The following is an 18,052-nucleotide window of genomic DNA, read 5'->3' as shown; positions in this document are numbered from 1 at the left end:
GTTTCCTGGCCGCTCCCAGCCCATCACCAGACAACCTGAAAATCCTGCCCCATATGTGGGATGAAGTGTCAGCATTCCACTGTGTTTGGAACAACGACCACAAGTCAACGGGGATCAGGGAGCAAATTTTTTCAGTGGCTGAAGTCTTAATTGGCACTAACCAATCATCTCAGCCCCAGAACATTGTTTAGTTCCCTATGGCATCATCCTGGACCCAGCTATACTCAGCAGTTTCATCAGTGGCCTTCCCTTCATTGTAAGGTCAGAAAAGATGCTGTTTGCCAATGATTGCACAGTATTCAGCTCTGTTTTCAACAACATGCAGGCTGATAAATAGCAAGAAACATTTTCAGCACACAATTGTCAGGCAATGATCATCTTCAACAACGCAGAGCATAACCACCTCCCGTTGCCATTCAATAACACTACCCTAGTTGAATCGTCCACCATTGACATCGTGAAGGTCACTGTGGACCAGCCAAATTAATGCTGTGGCTCCTAGAGCAGGTCAGAGGTTGATTAAGCCTCAGCAACTATAATTCACAAGGAGTATGACAGAATATACTCCATTCGCCTGGATGGGTGCAGCTACAACAGCTCTTGAGAAGCTAGGCATACTCCAGAACAAAGTAGCCTACTTCATCTGCATTCATTAAACATTCATTCTGCTTCACCACAGGGTTGCTTGCAGTGTGTACAAGTACAGGATGTACTGCAGCAAGTGAAGGCTTCTTTGGCAGCATCTCCTAAACTTGTAATCTCCACCAGCTGGAAAGGTAAGGACAGCAGGTGCATGGGAACACTGTCATCTCCAAGTCACATACCATCCTGAATTGGTCAAAATCCTGAAACTCCAGAACAAACAGAACTGTAGGAATAACTCCACCACATGGACTGCTGTGGTTCAAGAAGATGCCCAACCTTCACCTACTCAACATCACTAATGTGTAATAAGTGATGCCCTTGCCAGTGATGGATGTATCTTGAGAATGAAAACAATGGTGCACCTAATAATGCAGCAGTCCTTCAGTAATGCACTGCAATAACAGCATTAAGTATGTCTGCAAATCTTGGTGTGAGGCTTGAATCCATAGACTACTGACTCAGAGCTGAAAGCACAATCAAATAAGTTAATTTGCTTCCTAAGGAGATTGCTTTCAGGAAGTGGGCCTATCATGCAAGGAACAAGTGAAGAAACTGCTCCACTGTTCGCCACTAATTGAAATTAGGATAGCATCAGTCTGCTTCAGTATGTTAGAACACCCATGAGTATGATCCTTGGGAAAGACAGGGCTTGGGATTGTGTTCACTGAAAAAATGTGAACAACACAGATTTAAGGCTCATATTATTTCAATCTACGTTAAATACTAACACAATATGTGGATGCTACAAACTATAAAGAAACAAACTCTAACTTAATCAAATAAAGCAAATGGTAACAATGCATACTTTATTTTCAATGACTGAAGTGATTCGTGTTTCAGTCTTGTAGATGTGAATCACCAGGTTGTTATAATTCTTCATGGTTTTTGCTTCTCCCTTACTTATGACAGATTTGCTTATAGCTGAGTTGAGAAGGCTTCCACCCACTTTCAGACTGATTGGTGTCAGCTTAAGTTGGCTTTCCTCTGCATGGATATTAATTACAAAAGGACATGCCTATATACACAAAAATAATGCATATTTTAATGAGGAACTAGATTTCTATACGTAGAAAAACAGTTTGCATTTAATGCCTTTAATGTAAGAAAATGTTCTGAAAGCTCTTCAAACAAAAACTGAAACCAAGCTAAAGAACAAAAGCTAAGAGTGGCTATAGATCTGTCGCTACTAGTGCCAGTAAATTTAAGTGTTGAATTAAATATAGAACACAAACATATCATAATCCTAAATACATACACGTAAGTTTTCCACTTGTGCATTGATACAATGTGTTAAATAAATCCATTTACAATACTGAATTAAAATGACATTTAAAAGAGTGAGTTTACACCTGAACTTCATAGAGTAAAATTTAGAATGTTTGTACCTGGAAGCAAATGGATCTTGAAATCCTGCATATTAACACATTTCTCTTCCTGTAAGTGGTATCAATCAAAATGAACATAAAAAACAACATACCTCATGCATTTCTAGTGTTTTGCTGTAACCCATTGATTCAAGTGTCACCCAGAGGTCTCTTGGATCACCATCCCGATCATTGGCTTCCATTAGGTTCAAGTCCATGAAGCCCTGGCGTGTCAGCTCATTTTTCTTTGTGTCAAAATTTTCTGTGTAGGATATGGAAGTGTGAAATAAAGGTATATTTAATGATGCCCCATAAGGGGTTGTAAAGCGTGACCTTCTCCAGACTGCTGTTGTATACCTTCCAGTGGTTAGCTCAAAGAGGCACTGGTAAAGATGTTGGGAGCAGATGACCTACCCAATCTCTTGACCACAATCAATGTATAACCCAAGGTCACATGCGACAGTTTGAAGAGAGGCAGCAGTAAGGACAGAAGAATTCATATTCATTCAGAGATTTTGTTTTAAAATTATATTAAATATCCTCTTGGCTTACTCTGACCACATGGAAGTTGATCTATTATTTCAAAATTTCTTCATAACTAGTTTTATATCCTTGCATCATCTTGGTGAATCTATGCTCTATGTTCTTTGTGACTTTAATAGCCTTTCTATAACAGGACTTCTAAAACTGCAGAAAGTACTCTGGCTATGGCCTAACCATGTTTTGTAATAAATTTCTATTACTCTTATACACTTTTATTCTAGTCAGCTTACATTGGTAGTGGGAAAAAATAATGGAATCCCTACTAAAGGAGCAAATAAAAGGAAATCAAGAAATTAAAAATATAATAATAAATAGTCAGCATAGATTTCAAAAGGGAAAGTCTTGCTCGCCTAACCTCATTTAATTTTTTGAAGACGTAACAAAGAGAATAAACAAAAGTAAAACAGTATAATTTTTACATTGTCGATGGGCTTTCAATAAGGTATATCATAAAAGACTTACAAATAAATCAAAGAATGAAGAGTCGGGGATAAGCACCAGAACAGGTTAGCTAGCTGCCTTCAAAACAGAAAAGAGAGAGTAAGAGTAAAGGGTAGCTATTCAGAGTGGAAGGAAGTAATGGTGTTCCACAAGGGTCAGTGCTGGGATCAGTGTTGTTCATAATTTATATTAACGATTTAGACTTTGGAATCAAAAACGCAATTTCTAAATTTGGAGATGCCACCAAGTTATTATGGTGGTGGTGGTGGTGGTGGTGGTGGTGGTGTGGGGGGGGGGGGGGGGGGGGGGGGGGGGGGGTGGAGAGAGTAATCAATACTGAAGGGGGTTGCAATAAATCACAAGAAGATATTAACAAACTTACGGAATAGACATTTAATTGGCAAATGAATTTCAACATTGATAAATGTGAGGTATTACATTTTTGACAAGAAAAATAAGTAGGTTGCATATTACTTAGAAAATAAGAATCTAAAAGGTAAATGAGCAAATGGATCTGAAAAGGTAAAAAAAGACTTGTATTTATATAGCATCTTTCACAGTCAGCAGACATCTCAAAGTGTTTTACAGCTAATGCAGTACTTTTGTGATGTGTTGTAACGCAGGAAACACGACAGCAAGATCCACAAATAGCAATGTGATAATAGGTAGACAATATGTTTTTGTGATGTTGATTGAGGGATAAATATTGGTCAAGACAGTGGGATAACTCCCCTGCTCATTTTTGAAATAGTGTCATGGGATCTTTTATGTCCACCTGAGAGGGCAGATATGGCCTAAGTTTAACATTTTATCTGAGAGACAGCACCTCTGACGGTGCAGAACTCCCTCAGTATGGCATTGGACTTCAACCTTGATTCTTTTGTGCGCTCAGGTCATTGAGTGGGTCTTGAACACAGAGCCTTTTGACTCAAAGGTGAGAGTGCTACCAAAGGGATCTTGAATACAAACATACAAATTGTTAAAAGTAGTGATCTATTTAACAAGGCCATAAAAGGCAAATCCAGCACCAAGGTTTACTTCTACTGGGATAGAGTTGAAAAGTAAAGTTATGCTAAACTTCCATTCCACCTTGGTTAGACTATACCTGAATTATTGCATACAATTCTGGCCACCAAACTATAAAAAATCTAAAGAGATACTAGTGATAGTGCAAAAAACGAATTTACAAGGATAATACCAGGAATGTGGGGTGTATGCAGCTCCAACACTCAAGAAGCTTGACACCATCCAAGATTGGCACCCTTTCCACAAAAATTCACTCCCTCCACCGCCAATGAATAGTGGCAGCAGTACGTATCATCTACAAGATGTACTGCAAAAACTCACCAAGGTTCCTTAGGCAGCTTCCAAACCCACGACCACTACCATCCAGAAGGATAAGGGCAGCAGATACATGAGAACACCACCACCTGGAAGTTCCCCTCCAAGCCACTCACCATCCTGACTTGGAAATATGTTGCCATTGCTTCACTGTCGCTGGGTCAAAATCCTGGAACTCCTTCCCTAACAAAACTGTGGGTGTGCCTACACCACATGGACTGCAGCGGTACAAGAACTGCAGCTCACCGCCACCTTCTCAAGGGCAATTAGGGGTGGGCAATAAATGTTAGCCTAGCCAGTGATGCCCACATCCTGTAAAATGAATTTTTAAAAATTCTGGTTGCCATACTATGAAAAAGCTAAAGATGCACTAGAGATGATGCAAAAAAGGGATTTACAAAGATGATACCAGGAATGCAGGGTGTATGCCTATCAGGAGAGGATGAACAGACTGGGCTTGTTTCCACTGGACTTTAGAAGAGTGAGGGGTAACTTGGTTGAATTATATAAGATCCTGAACGGTATTGACAAGATGAATGTGGGAAGGATGTTTCCTCTTGTGGGTGAGTCCAGAGATAGGGGGCAATGCTTTCAAATCAGGGCTTCCCCTTTTAGGACAGAGATGAGGAGAATTTTTTTCTCTCAGAGGGTTGTGCAACTTTGGAACTCTGCCTCAGAAGGTGATGGAGTCGGTGTCATTGAATATTTTTAAGGCAGAGGCAGGGGTCATATAGACCCGAAATGTTAACTCTGTTTCTCTCTCCACTGATGTTGCCAGACCTGCTGAGTTTTTCCAGCATTTTCCATTTTTGTTTCAGATTTCTAGCATCTGCAATATTTTGCTTTTATCAGGAGGAGCAGGAGTTCTCTTCCAAGCCTCATAGGCAAACCTTACACCTCCCTCTCACCACATGCTCCAACCCCCTCCACCCCCATGATTGTGTCTGGAGACTCACTTCTCCTCACTAACTTTAGTGCCAGGGATCATTTCTGCTGTCCAGTCTCATTGTCATTCTGCCAGGTGATAGATGTTGACATCTATCCTGGAAAACAATGTTGAAGAGCTACAATAGCTTGAGCTTCATGCTGAACCATCATAGGCTGTTCCTGTGCATCTCAGCCCCCTCATATCATTGCGTCCAGAGTTAAGACTTACTAACTTCAACCTTGGCTCTGGGGCACAGCAGGGGGGGCTGGCCAAGATCTGGGCGAGGGATTGTTGGGTAGATCTCCCCATAGCCAAAAGTAGCCATTACCTGATTACTGCATTCGTCACTATGGGAATATGTTTTACTTCTACTTAGCATGTTTCCAAAGTAGCAGCGCTTAAATCTGGTGCTTGAATGGAAGATTGCCAGCTCTAATCTTAACAATGAAACTTGCTTTGTCAACATGTAATCAACTTTCATTCATTCTGACATCAGCTGAAGTTCTGAGTTGGGATGGGCATTCAGTGTGGCCTGCGGGTATGGCCTTCTGCTGCAACTGCCTGCACAGATGTTCAATGCTGTTCGTAAAGCAAAAGCTGCGCATTGAGCCCGAGGCCCTGGGCACCCACCAAGGGCCTGGGCCCCTGTGTTTTGTGCACTCCACTCTCCTGGGCCTTTCTCACTACCATGGTGAGTAGTTGAAGTAAATATTGTAGATGCATTTAAGGTGAGGCTATATAAGCATATGAGGGCTAAGAGGATACAGGTTTAAGCTGAGAGTTAGATGAGGAAAGTTGGGAGGAGGCTTGAGTGGAGCCGAATGGCCTGTTTCTGTGTTGTATAACCTATGTAATCCTTTGCCCCTATTTATAAAACCCAAAATTCTGTTGGCTTTTTTTATGGCTTTATCTACCTGGACTTGAACTTTTAGGGAATTATGTACTTGAATTGTTCACACTCTTAGGAAACAGAAATAGTTTAAGTAAGTTAGATGGATATTTGTGGGTGTTAGGAATGAGTTTTAGCTTTAATATTTAAGTTTGATTTGTATTTCTGTATGTGTGCATTAATAAAATGTCAAGTTGAGTTTTAGTTTCACTTTAAAAGGTGCTTGCATCTCTAATGAGAGTTTACAACTGTAAGAGAAGTTAAGCAAACACAAGAGTAGAAAAATTGGGTTGTTGCCTAGCAACGGGGGTCCAGAGAGGCAGGTCCCTTCCACAGACACACACAGAAGAAACTAGAAATGGCAGTTTTTGAATTCAATTAGTTTTTAAGGCAGCTGCCAAGCAGAAGCAACCTAGAACAGGCAGATAGCCAGTCTCAAGTTAAAGTTGGTTGAAAGTAGCTGCCAGGGAGAGACTGAAGCAAAAGAGACAGATAGCCAGTCCCAAGCTAAAGAAGAAAGTCCCCAAATCCAGGGGAGTGGAACAGGAAAAAGTCCTTCTAGTCGAAGGAAGGACAGGAACCTGGAAAAGGTCCTGTTAAGTGAAGTTAAGAGTGAGGGGCAGAAAAAGGTTCCAAGCTTAAAGTTCCAAGCTGCAGATAGCAGAGTCAAAACCATATAAAGGCTTGTGAGAAGTCAGAAGGTCCAAAGAGACAGCTGAAGGTCTATAACTCTTTGCTATGGCCATGTGGTGTACTGTTGACAGCTGAGTTGGTGAGAGAGTGCGCGTGGAAGAAGGCTTGAATGCATGTGGTGACCCAGGGAGAGGAACATTGGAAGGAGAGTTCAAAACCCTAGAGGTGAACCCTTGTGAGGGCTTCTGGGAGAAAGCATCGGCTTGGGAGAAGATTCCAAGGTGAGTTCTTGGAAAGTGGAGATCAGAAACCCTTGTGTGAAAGATGGAGTTCAGTGAGACTGGTTGCCTCACTTTGTGACAAGTGCCTGGGGGGGAATAGAGGAGTGATCCATAGCATTTGTCTGGGGTGGCATTGGTCACTCAGTTTCAGAGTGTGGTGTGTCTGACCACAGGTTGCCAATTGGTTTACATGAACTGTGTACTTATTGTGAACATTAGAGTGTAAGATAGCTTTGTAACTTGTGTTATCCTTACAAATCTGTATATATCTGTAAAGGTATAGTTGTGGGTGAAGGGGTATTGTAATATCGTTCAACTTTTCGTGTTTAATAAATGTTTTATGCTTTTGTTAAAAGTTCATTATCTGACCCTGGTGACTGTTCAGTTGTCCCTATCCACGTATCTAAACAAACAAATAAAAGTTAGGATCTATCAAGCTGGGTTCCACTCTGGGATCAGGCTTGTCCAGTGGTAACCTCAGCTGGGGATCATAACAACACCCTTCAGCGACTTTCCATTGAATGCATACTCTTAATTCTTGCTTTTCTTTCAAAATTGTACTACCTCAACTATCCATGTATTCCACGTATTTTCTCATTCCAATATCCTGCCTTTGTCTTCCTGAAATCTTCTGCAGTCCTTCCTGCTGCTTACCAAACCTCCTTTTTGTCATCACCAAATTTGGAGACTGTGTTCCCTATATCTAAGGCTGACACTTGGGTATAGTTCCAGTCCTTCTCCAGTCTTAACAGCAACAATTTACTGTAACTCTGTTTTCTGATCTTCAGCCAACTTTTCTTTTATGCCATGCATCTGATTCTTTTGACTCACCTTATCGAATACCTTCTTAAAATCTATATAACGAAATCTCTTGCATTGCAAAAACAGATTACCTTTGTCTATCTGTCACGAAAGGGGAAGACCCCACCACACAATCACTAGACCTTTATGGAAAACTTTCTTTAAGATCAGAAGCAAATGCTGTTGCTTCACCCCTGACTGCAAAATCCAGGCCAACATTTTTGAAATGGTGTATAAATTTCTAGCAATACAAACAATTATATTGCTCACTGCTGTAACAACCAGCATCAGAACACAAAATGCAGGAATTCACTGGGAAAGGAGCTGAAGCTAGGACAGTAAAGTGTCTCCCTTTTCACTGTAGCAATACACCCTTGCACCTGTTGTTTCGAAGGTTTGCCTCATATGATTGGATCAGCACATTATCAATGGAATACAGAAAAGATTTCTAAATAAACCCAGGATATAGGTACGTATTTCCAACAATATATTCGACCTTCCTATCCTTGTGGCCCTGGTGTAACTGAACCAGTTACATCACAGGAGTTAGGTCAGTGCTCTATGCACCTTATATGGCATTATCATTTCTGATGATCTGCCAACCTATTTGTTAATATTTCTGCTCACATTTGGGTCAGGTCACCTCTTATCATACTGAATTTAACTTTTTCCAATCCTGTACACCTTTATTTGACTCTCGTAATTTTTTATATTTATGTTGAACCTAGCTATGAATAAGACATTATTTCCTAAGTGTTCTCTTACTCTCATCAGAAATTTGTCCAATTTAATTTCTCAGAACGAAAATCAAGCAATGCTTCATTCCTTGATTTGACAGCTGTGGCTCAGTGGTAGCACTCATGCCTGAGTCAGAGGATGTAGATTCTAGTCCCTGTACAAAGGCTTGAGCACAAATTCTAATCTGACACTCCATAAAGTACTGAGGGAGTGCTGCACCATCAGAGATGTCATCTTTTAAATGAGACTTTAAACTGAAATCTTGCCTGCCTTCTCAGGTAGACTTAAAAGATCCCCAGGCAATATTTTGAAGAAGAGGAGAGGAGTTATTGCATGTCCTGGTCAATAATTATCCCTCAATCACTAATACAGATCATCTAGACATTATCACAGTGCTGCTTATGGGACTTTTCTGTGTGCATATTGGCTACTGTGTTTCAATCATTACGACGGTGGTTACTTAAAAAAAAATCTTAATTGCGTTGTTCCAAGATCATGAAAGGCACTTTATGAAAGTAATTCTTTCTTTCTTGCTGGACCAGAAACATAGGCCAGGATTAGTAGCGTGCTGGGAGATGGGGGGACAGTGAAAACTTGGGTGTTGGCGGGGATAACATGTCCATCGTCTTCCTGCTGCTGCTGGCATTTTACCAATTAAGTAACACTTTAGGGCCTCTTTCCACTGCTGTTATTTTACCAGCAGCAGCTAGGCACTTTGCTACAGGAGGTATACCCTGCAGGCATGGGGATAGGGGTCCTCCTAATCAGGCACCTTGTGGCCCATGGAGCTTCCCCCCAGTGGCAAGTCCCCCTTCGGTTTTCCCTTCCTGCCTTCATGAACACCACCCAGCCCCTTCCCAAGGACCTGGCTGAATGGCCCCGGAAAACCAGACCTTTCTTACCTGGATTCTGGGGCCACCTCCATCATTGCTGGCCTTGGCTGGTTGCAGCTGGGATTGAAGAGCTGCTGGCTTTCTGATTGGCTAACAGCTCTTGGGGCTGGACTTTATCCCTTAAATGGATAGAAGCTCGATTGCAGGCAGTTAATTGCCAGCTGCCAAGTAAAATCAGTTCAGGTTCCCATACCAACCATAGGACCATAGAAAAGTTACGGCACAGAAAGAGGCCATAGAGCCCATCGTGCCGGCGCCAACCAAAAAAGAAAAGATACAAAAATCTAGCTGTCCATTCTAATCCTATCTTCCAGCACCAGGTCTGTAGCCTTGAAGGTTACAGCACTTTAGGTGCATCCAGGTACCTTTTAAATGAGTTGAGAGTTTCTGCCTCCACCACCAAACAGGCAACAAATTCCAAACAAGCACCACCCTCTGGGTGAGGAAGTTTTTCCTCATGTCTCCTCTAATAATTCTACCAATCACCTTAAATCTGTGCCCGCTGGTAATTGACCTCTCTGCTAGGGGAAACAGGGCATCCCTGTCTACTCTATCTAGGCCCCTCAATTTTGTACACCTCAATCAGGTCACCCCTCAGCCTCCTCAGTTCCAAGGAAAACAACCCCAGCCTGTCCAATCTTTCCTCATAGCTGCAATTTTCAAGCCCTGGCAACGTTCTTATAAATTTCCTCTGTACTCTGTCCAGAGCAATTATGTACTTCCTGTAATGTGATGGCCAGAACTGTACATAAAAATCCAGCTATGGCCTAACCAGTGTTTTATATAGTTCCGTCATTACATCCCTGCTTTTGTATTCTACACCTTGTCCAAAAAGGAAAGCATTCTATATGCTTTCTTTACCATCTTATCCACCAGTCTTGCCACCTTCAGGGACCTGTGGACATGTATACCAAGGTCTCGCACTTCCTCAGCTCCTTTCAATATCCTCCCATTTATTGCCTATTCCCTAGCTTTGTTTACTGTCCCCAAATACACTACCTCACACTTTACTGAATTGAATTCCATCTACCACTTTTCTGCCCACTCAACCAAACCATTGATATCACTCTGGAGACAACAGCTACAATTTTCACTATCAACTACATGGCCAATTTTTGTGTCATCTGCAAATTTCCCACTCATGCCACCTACGTTTAAGTCCAAATCATTAACATATACAACAAATAGCAAGCCACCCAACACTGAGCCCCATGGAACACCACTGGTAACCATTTTCCATTCGCAAAAACAACCATCAACCTTTACCCTTTGTTTCCTATTGCTGAGCCAATTTTGGATCCAACTCACCACATTTCTCTGCATCCCATAGCTTTCACTTTTCTGACCAGTCTGCCATGTGAGACCTTGTCAAATGCCTTAACTTCAGTGGTGGGGAAACTTCTAGAAACAATTATTTGGGATAGAATTAATAGTCACATGGAAAAATTTGGATTGATTCGGTAGAGTCAGCAGGGATTTGTTAAAGGAAATTCATGTCTAACAAATCCGCTGGAGTTTTTTGAAGAGGTAACAGAGATGGTTGGTGAGGGCAAGGTCATTGATGTGGTGTATATGGACTTCCAAAAGGCATTTGGTACAGTGCCACATGACAGACTTGTGAGGAAAGTTACAGGTCATAGGATAAAAAGGGACAGTAGCAACATGGATACAAAATTGGCTGAGGGACAGGAAACAGAGAGTAATGGTTCATGGGTATTTTTCAGGCTGGAAGAAGGTTTGTAGTGGAGATCCTCAGGGGTCGGTATTGGGACTCTTGCTCTTCCTAATATACATAAATGATCTAGATCTTGGTGTGCATGGCGACAATTTCAAAGGTTGCGGACGCCACAAAACGTGGGAGAATTGTAAACTGTGAGGAGGACAGTGTAGAACTTCAAAGGACATTGACACATTGGTGCAGTGGGCAGATAGGTGGCAGATGAAGTTCAATGTGGAGAAGTGTGAGGTGATATACATTGGTACAAAGAACATGGAGAGACTATAAAATAAAGGGTACTATTCTAAAGGGCATTCAGGAGCAGAGAGACCTGGGTGTTTATGTGCATAAGTCATTAAAGGTGGCAGTACAGGTAGAGAGAGAGCTGTTTCTAAAGCAAACAGTATTCTAGGCTTTGTTAATGGGGGCATAGAGTACAAGAGCAGGGAAGTTTTGATGAACTTATATAAGACACTAGTTAAACCTTAGCTGGAGTATTGTGTACAGTTCTGGGCACCATGCTATAGGAAGGATGTGAACGCACTGGAAAGAGTGCAGGAGAGGCTTACAAAAATGATTCCAGAGATGAGACACATCAGTTATGAGGAAAGATTGGAGAAGTTGGGACTGTTTTCTTTGGACAGAAGGCTGAAAAGTGACTTGGTAGAAGTTTTCAAAATAACGAGGGGCCTGGACAGAATGGATAGGGAGAAACTTTTCCCACTCATAAACGGATTGAGAACTAGAGGGCACAGTTTTAAGGTGTTTTGCAAAAGAAGCAAATGCGAGATTAGAAAAAACTTTTTCATACAGCAAGTAGTTAGGGTTTGGAATGCACTGCCTGGAAGTGTGGTGGAGGCAGGTTCAGTTGAGGCATTCAAGGGGGCATTTCTAAATAGAAACAATATGCAGGGTTATGGGGAAAAGACAGGAGATTGGTACTAAGTTAAAACGTTCAGAGAGCCAGTACAGACATGATGGGCCGAATGCCCTCCTTCTACACCATAACAACTCTGTGATTCTGTGATTTACTAAAATCCATGTAGACAACATCCACTGCACTACCCTCATCAAGCCTCCTTGTTACTTCCTCAAAAAAATCAATTAAATTAGTAAGACACAATCTTCCCCTAACAAAACCATGCTGACTATCCCTGATTAATCCTTTCTAAGTGGCAGTTTACCCTGTCTCTCAGAACTGATTCTAATAATTTTCCCACCACCGAAGTTAGACTGACCAGCCTATAAGTATTTGGTCTGTCCCTTGCACCCTGTTAAAATAATGGTACAATGTTCACAGACCTCCAATCCTCTGGTACCTCACCTGTATCTACTGAGGATTGCTAAATGATCCTCAGAGCATCTGCTATTTCCTCCCTGGCTTCCTTTAACAGCCTGGTATACAATCCATCCAGCCCTGGTGATTTATCAACCTTCAAGGAGGTCAGTCCCTCCAATATTTCCTCTCCCACTATGCTCATTGTATCTAATATTTCACACTTCTCTTTAACTAGAATATCTTCATCATCCCTCTCTTCAGTGAAGACAGAGACAAAGTACTCATTGAGAACACTGCCCACATCTTCAGCATCACTGCAGAAATTACCATTTACATCTTTGATAGACCCTACCCTTTCCCTAGTTAAACTCTTGCTCTTAATGCAATGATAAAACATTTTTAGGTTTTCCTTGATTGTACTTGCCAATATTTTTTCATACACTCTCTTTGTTTTCCTAATTACTTTTTTTGCTTCACTCCTGTACTTTCTATACACATCTGGGCTTTCTACAGTATTAAGCTTTTTATGACTGTCATAAGCTTTCTTTTTCTGCTTTATCTTACCTTCTTTGCTTCTGGATAACCAGGGGGCTCTAGACTTGGCAGTAATGCCCTTTTTCTTTGTAGGGAGATGTCTACACTGTGCCCTTAAAATCTCGCTTTTGAATGCTTCCCATTGGTATGTCACTGATTTTCCTTCAAGTTAGACATACCCACTTTCACCAGATCACCTCAGTTTTGTAAAATTAGTCTTTCCCCAATTTAAAATTTTTATTCATGTTCTACTTTATCCTTTTCCATAATTATGTCAAATCTAACTGTATTATGGTCACTATCTCCAAGATGGTCATCCACTGCTACTTCAACCACTTGCCCAGCTTCATTTCCTAAGGCAAATCTAGAATTGCACTCCCTCTCATTGGGCTTGTTACGTGCCAATTAAAAAAGTTGTTTTGAATGCAGTTCAAGGATTTTTTGCCCTCTGTGCCTATTACACTGTTCGTATCCCATTGATATTAGGTTGGTTGAAGTCCCCAACTATTATTGCCCTATTGTTTTTGCACTCAGAAATTTGCCTGCATATTTGCTCTTCTATCTCTCTCCACTCCTAGTAGTGTGGCTGCCCTCTTTTTATTCCTAAGCTCAAACCACATGACCTCATTTGATGATTCATATAGTGTATCATCCCTCCTCATAACTGTAATTGATTCTTTAACCAATAATGCTACACCCCCACCTTTTTTTAGTCCCCTCTCTACCCTGCCTGAAAATCCTATATCCAGGGATGTTGAGCTGCCATTTTTGCCCCTCTTTAAGCAAAGTTTCTGTTATACCAATGATATCATGCTGCCTTGTGTCTATCTGTGCCCTCAGCTCATTGGCTCTGTTTGCCATACTCATTGCATTTAAATAAATACCTTTTAAGATTGCCAAATTTCTGTGCTGTTAATCTTTTAACCTTTACTTCTTCTGTCTTTCAGAGCCACCCACTAATTTTCTGTCTCCCGCTCTCTGCTCTGAATTTGTCCTTTCTGAATATGGCCTCAGGTTCCCATCCCCCTGCCAATCCAGTTTAAGCCTTCTCCAACAACACTAGCAAATCTCCCTGCAAGGACATTTATCCCGGTTCTATTCAGATATAGACCATCCGGCCTGTACAGATCCCACCTTCCCCAGAACCAGAACTGAGGCAGAGTTGCCCTAAGCTTTCCAGCCACCCTGTAAGATCCCATAATGATCTAGCAAGCAAGTTAAAAAGCATTTTCCATTTTGATCACATGCATTACCTTTATTCTAGAACATCATGGGATAGCTAAAATGACCAATACTAAATATTTCTCTGAGCTGTCTGCCAATCTTTTTCTATTTCGTCTCCAATATTTGGTGGCCTATAATGCAAGGCAATTTTGTACCATAAGTTTGGCTGTTATTAAATATTTTTAGTAGTTTACATCAATTAAATTTATAGCTGTGCATCCATTACCCAACATAATACCATTTCCTTAATAATCTATTTAACCAGTATCAACTGACATGTCACAACAGAACTAAATAATAAGAATCAGGCAATAAATTGTTCGACTACAATGAATTTGTTGGGAACTTGGATTCCAGCTTGGAGCCAAACAGCTCAGTATTACTTGCATGATAACATTCATTTCAAAAGTATCTCTTTCTGGATCTTTTTGTCTAAGCACATTGTGTTTCACATCATTATTGTATTGTATTTTTTTCTGCATCACTTGATATTCATTTTCATTTCCAATTGAGAAGTCTAGCTCTCTAAAATTGAATTTTGCATCTTGTAGTTATTGGTTTTGATCCATGTTATGTGTCCGTAACTAAACTACAATTATCCTTTCAAATTAACATAGGAATGCAGTTAAAGCTGGCAACATTACTTCTGGGCATCATAATACAGTTGTGTTCAAAACCTTCACAAATCTTTCCTTTATATATTTAACTCAAAATGTTCTTGATCAAATTGATCAAAATGGAGCCAACAGTTTTCACGCTTAATGCACAGCAAATGCAAATATTATTCATACTAAATTATTTATTGCACTGCTAGATACAGTAATTGAAAAAATCTACAGTAATCCTTGAAACACTTTGAAATTGCCTCTTTGAGTGATTGCTTACTCCATTGCTTCTGAAAATCCTTTCTGATGTCAATCGGGGTAAAGTGCAGCAACCTTAAAATCCACAGCTCATATAACCTCATGATGCAGTGTGTGAATTACAGAATAACTTTTTGTTCCTTTCACAATATTTATTACTTTTTTAAGTAATTTTCTGACAGATATAAGTAAACAAATACTCCAGATTGAAATTTTCAGAAATGATCAAGCAAAATGAATTTTTCTGCTTCAGATTCACCGCTAGGCTTACAGTGGCATATTTTAATTAGAAATCCAGGGAAATCTGGAGTAAGTTGCTAACAGTGAAATTGACACACAAAACTGGGAAAATTATGGCATGTATCATTATAGTTGCTGTTGCAAGAAATTCAAGGCCGTTATCATATTTCTTTAAAGCTTTAATGCTTCTAACTCTCCGGTTTTAATTTGAATAATTTCTGCATTCAAATACATACCAATTAATCGTGACTCCAATTTTTTGGAACATGACCTTTGCTTTTTTGTAATTTTATCTTTTTTTTGATATCCTTTAACCCCATCTTTCACACTCAATTTATTACTACGTCATTTTTAAAAATTCTTTTTTGGGATGTCAGTGTCGCTGGCAAGTTCAGCATTTGTTGTACATCCCTAATTGCTCTTTAGAAGGGCCTTGTAGGTTTATGTGACTTTTTTTATTCATATGCTTATGATCCATGAAAGGCCAAGAAGCAGTGCATGGTGGTTAATTTGGTCAATGTATGAATCTTGCTAAATGTAAAAGTTATGCTGAAAAATGTAAAAGCAATAGGAATATAAAGGATAAAGGAACTGCTGACCTTTGTCTGGTCAAGTTTGAAAAGATATGCTTGGCATGAAGGACCAGGCATAAACAGGAGCATGGCAAAACCAAGCAGAAGCAGAGATAAATAAGCAAAATTAGTTAAAAATGCAACCTTTGAGGTTCTTGAGGAAGGCTGTAAAAACCAGTAGATGTCTCCATCCTAAGAGCTCATGGATAAACGGTAAGACATTTACAAGAAAGGCCACATTGAATGATTAGGTGATCAAGGTATTTTAATCAATTAACCTAATATTATATTCTGTATAATTATGATCAATGTAGGACACTAGTACACTAAAAGAGCCTTGACTGACAGATAGAAATACACATGACCCTTGGCTAGTATAAAGCTATAGGGCCTTAAAGAGAAGTAGTTACTTTCTTTCAAAATGTATAATGCATTTATGTACCCTTGCTACTTTAGCTTTAACATACATTGTCCTTATGCACTGATATACTTTGTATAGATTTTAGGTACAAAGTGATTTTGTAATCTCTGAATCAGGTCAAGACTGTGTGCCACATTGTAACCTTTAATTAGCTTCATTCCAAGCACTAACAGTCACATGAGAACATATTCGAGCAACATACTGATAAACACCTGTCTTAATAGAAATTCTACAGGATACCTATACACAAATTAGGCATTTGGGATGATGGGCCCAGAAGTTAATCATTAGTACAATGACACAACATGCAATCTTATCTCAAATAAGCAAATACTAAAAATACCTTCAGGCACCTCATTATCTCAGAAGAAAACCAGCAAACTTAGTGAAATAATAGAAAAAACTATAATGAGAGGGACATCCCATAGGTAACTGACACCCTAGAGAACCAGTCAAGAGATAACAGGAAATTACATCAGGAGATGACCATCACCCTTGGAGGATCATGAGCTAGTGTTCTAACTGACTGTATATCACTGCCTCTGTTAAGTATCTGTTTTTGTGAAATACTTAAATTCTGTGAAGCTTATGACAATATACTTGTACCCAACGTAGTCTGTAGCTATTCTGAACTAAGGGTCCCCTTTAAGATCAGCTCTCCCAACTCAGTCTGACAATTTAATTGACCTGAAATCTTACAGCCTCATTGCCATTTTTTTTGTTTTCTCCTCTGAGAATACTTTTGCACTATTTCAGATAAGCTTTCTGCCTAGTCCATCAGCTTTACTAATGTCATGTTCCCTCTCTAGTCTTTAGCCTGCACTTTCCCTAATCCTGTCCTCTCCTCAACTCCCAGCATGTAAATTTAAATCAGTCCCCACTTCTCTGTTATCATTTCCTCAAGGATATTTGAGAAATTTCTGTTCAGATGGAAGTTGTTCTGCTGAGGTAGTTTACTCTTGCTATAATTGCTCTAACTCCTGAACCTTCCCTTTCTGCAAAGGCCCTGCAGCCACATATTGACCTTCTCAATTTTCCTTAAATTGTCCAGGCCATGATACAGAAAGTAGTCCAGAAACTATCTTAAGAGATCTTTTTCAATTTAATGTGTAGCTCCTTAAACTCCCTCTGCAAGACCTCGCATTCATGTTAATAATTTTAATAAGGACCACGTCCGTTGGCTGCTCTTCCTCCAGGTGTATGCAAGTTGTATGTGGGATCCTTTTATGGCGAGAGTTATAAATAAGATTGAAGCAATCCAAAGATGTGCTGCACGATTCGGCACAAATCAGTATGGGAAATGCACCTATGTCACATCCTTGATCAAAGATTTGGAATGGAAATCACTACAGCAAAAGAAGGAGAAAAATAGACTCTTCCTCCCGCTCTAGAAGATTTTTCACCCATTCTGTTATGTCCTTCACCCTACCACCATGGAAACAATATCACAGAAAATTTACAACAAAAAAGGAGGCAATTTGACTCATTTTATCTGTGCATTATACAATTCTGGAGTTCTGGTAATAACTACAAAATAAACAAGTGAAGAGGGAACTCAGTATTGCATAAACCTCAGCCACCATGTGTTAATTCAACATTATTATAATTACACAACTCTTCCTTGAGGCTTTACCCTTGCTTAATTGATGCTCTGTAACTACATAATTGAAAAATGAAGTATTTGCATGAAGAGCTTCCATCTCAC

General features: G+C 40.1%; 1 protein-coding gene across 4 annotated transcripts in view; it reads right to left on the bottom strand.

The window, feature by feature from the left end:
- efcab7 (EF-hand calcium binding domain 7) overlaps positions 1–18,052 on the bottom strand; it is a 132,581-nt gene that overhangs the window by 7,227 nt on the left and 107,302 nt on the right. For all 4 annotated transcript variants that reach the window (XM_041208888.1, XM_041208887.1, XM_041208886.1 and 1 more), the window contains exons 11-12: positions 2,123–2,271; positions 1,451–1,660 (exon numbers count right to left, since the gene is read on the bottom strand). In XM_041208888.1, coding sequence (XP_041064822.1) covers positions 1,451–1,660; positions 2,123–2,271 — 359 coding nt within the window. The remainder of the gene's footprint in view (positions 1–1,450; positions 1,661–2,122; positions 2,272–18,052) is intronic.

This window comes from Carcharodon carcharias, chromosome 16, assembly GCF_017639515.1.
Source record: "Carcharodon carcharias isolate sCarCar2 chromosome 16, sCarCar2.pri, whole genome shotgun sequence".
NCBI classification, from domain to species: domain Eukaryota; kingdom Metazoa; phylum Chordata; class Chondrichthyes; order Lamniformes; family Lamnidae; genus Carcharodon; species Carcharodon carcharias.
The sequence above is the reverse complement of the archived record's forward strand: the minus strand, read 5'-3'. Positions and strand labels throughout refer to the sequence as shown.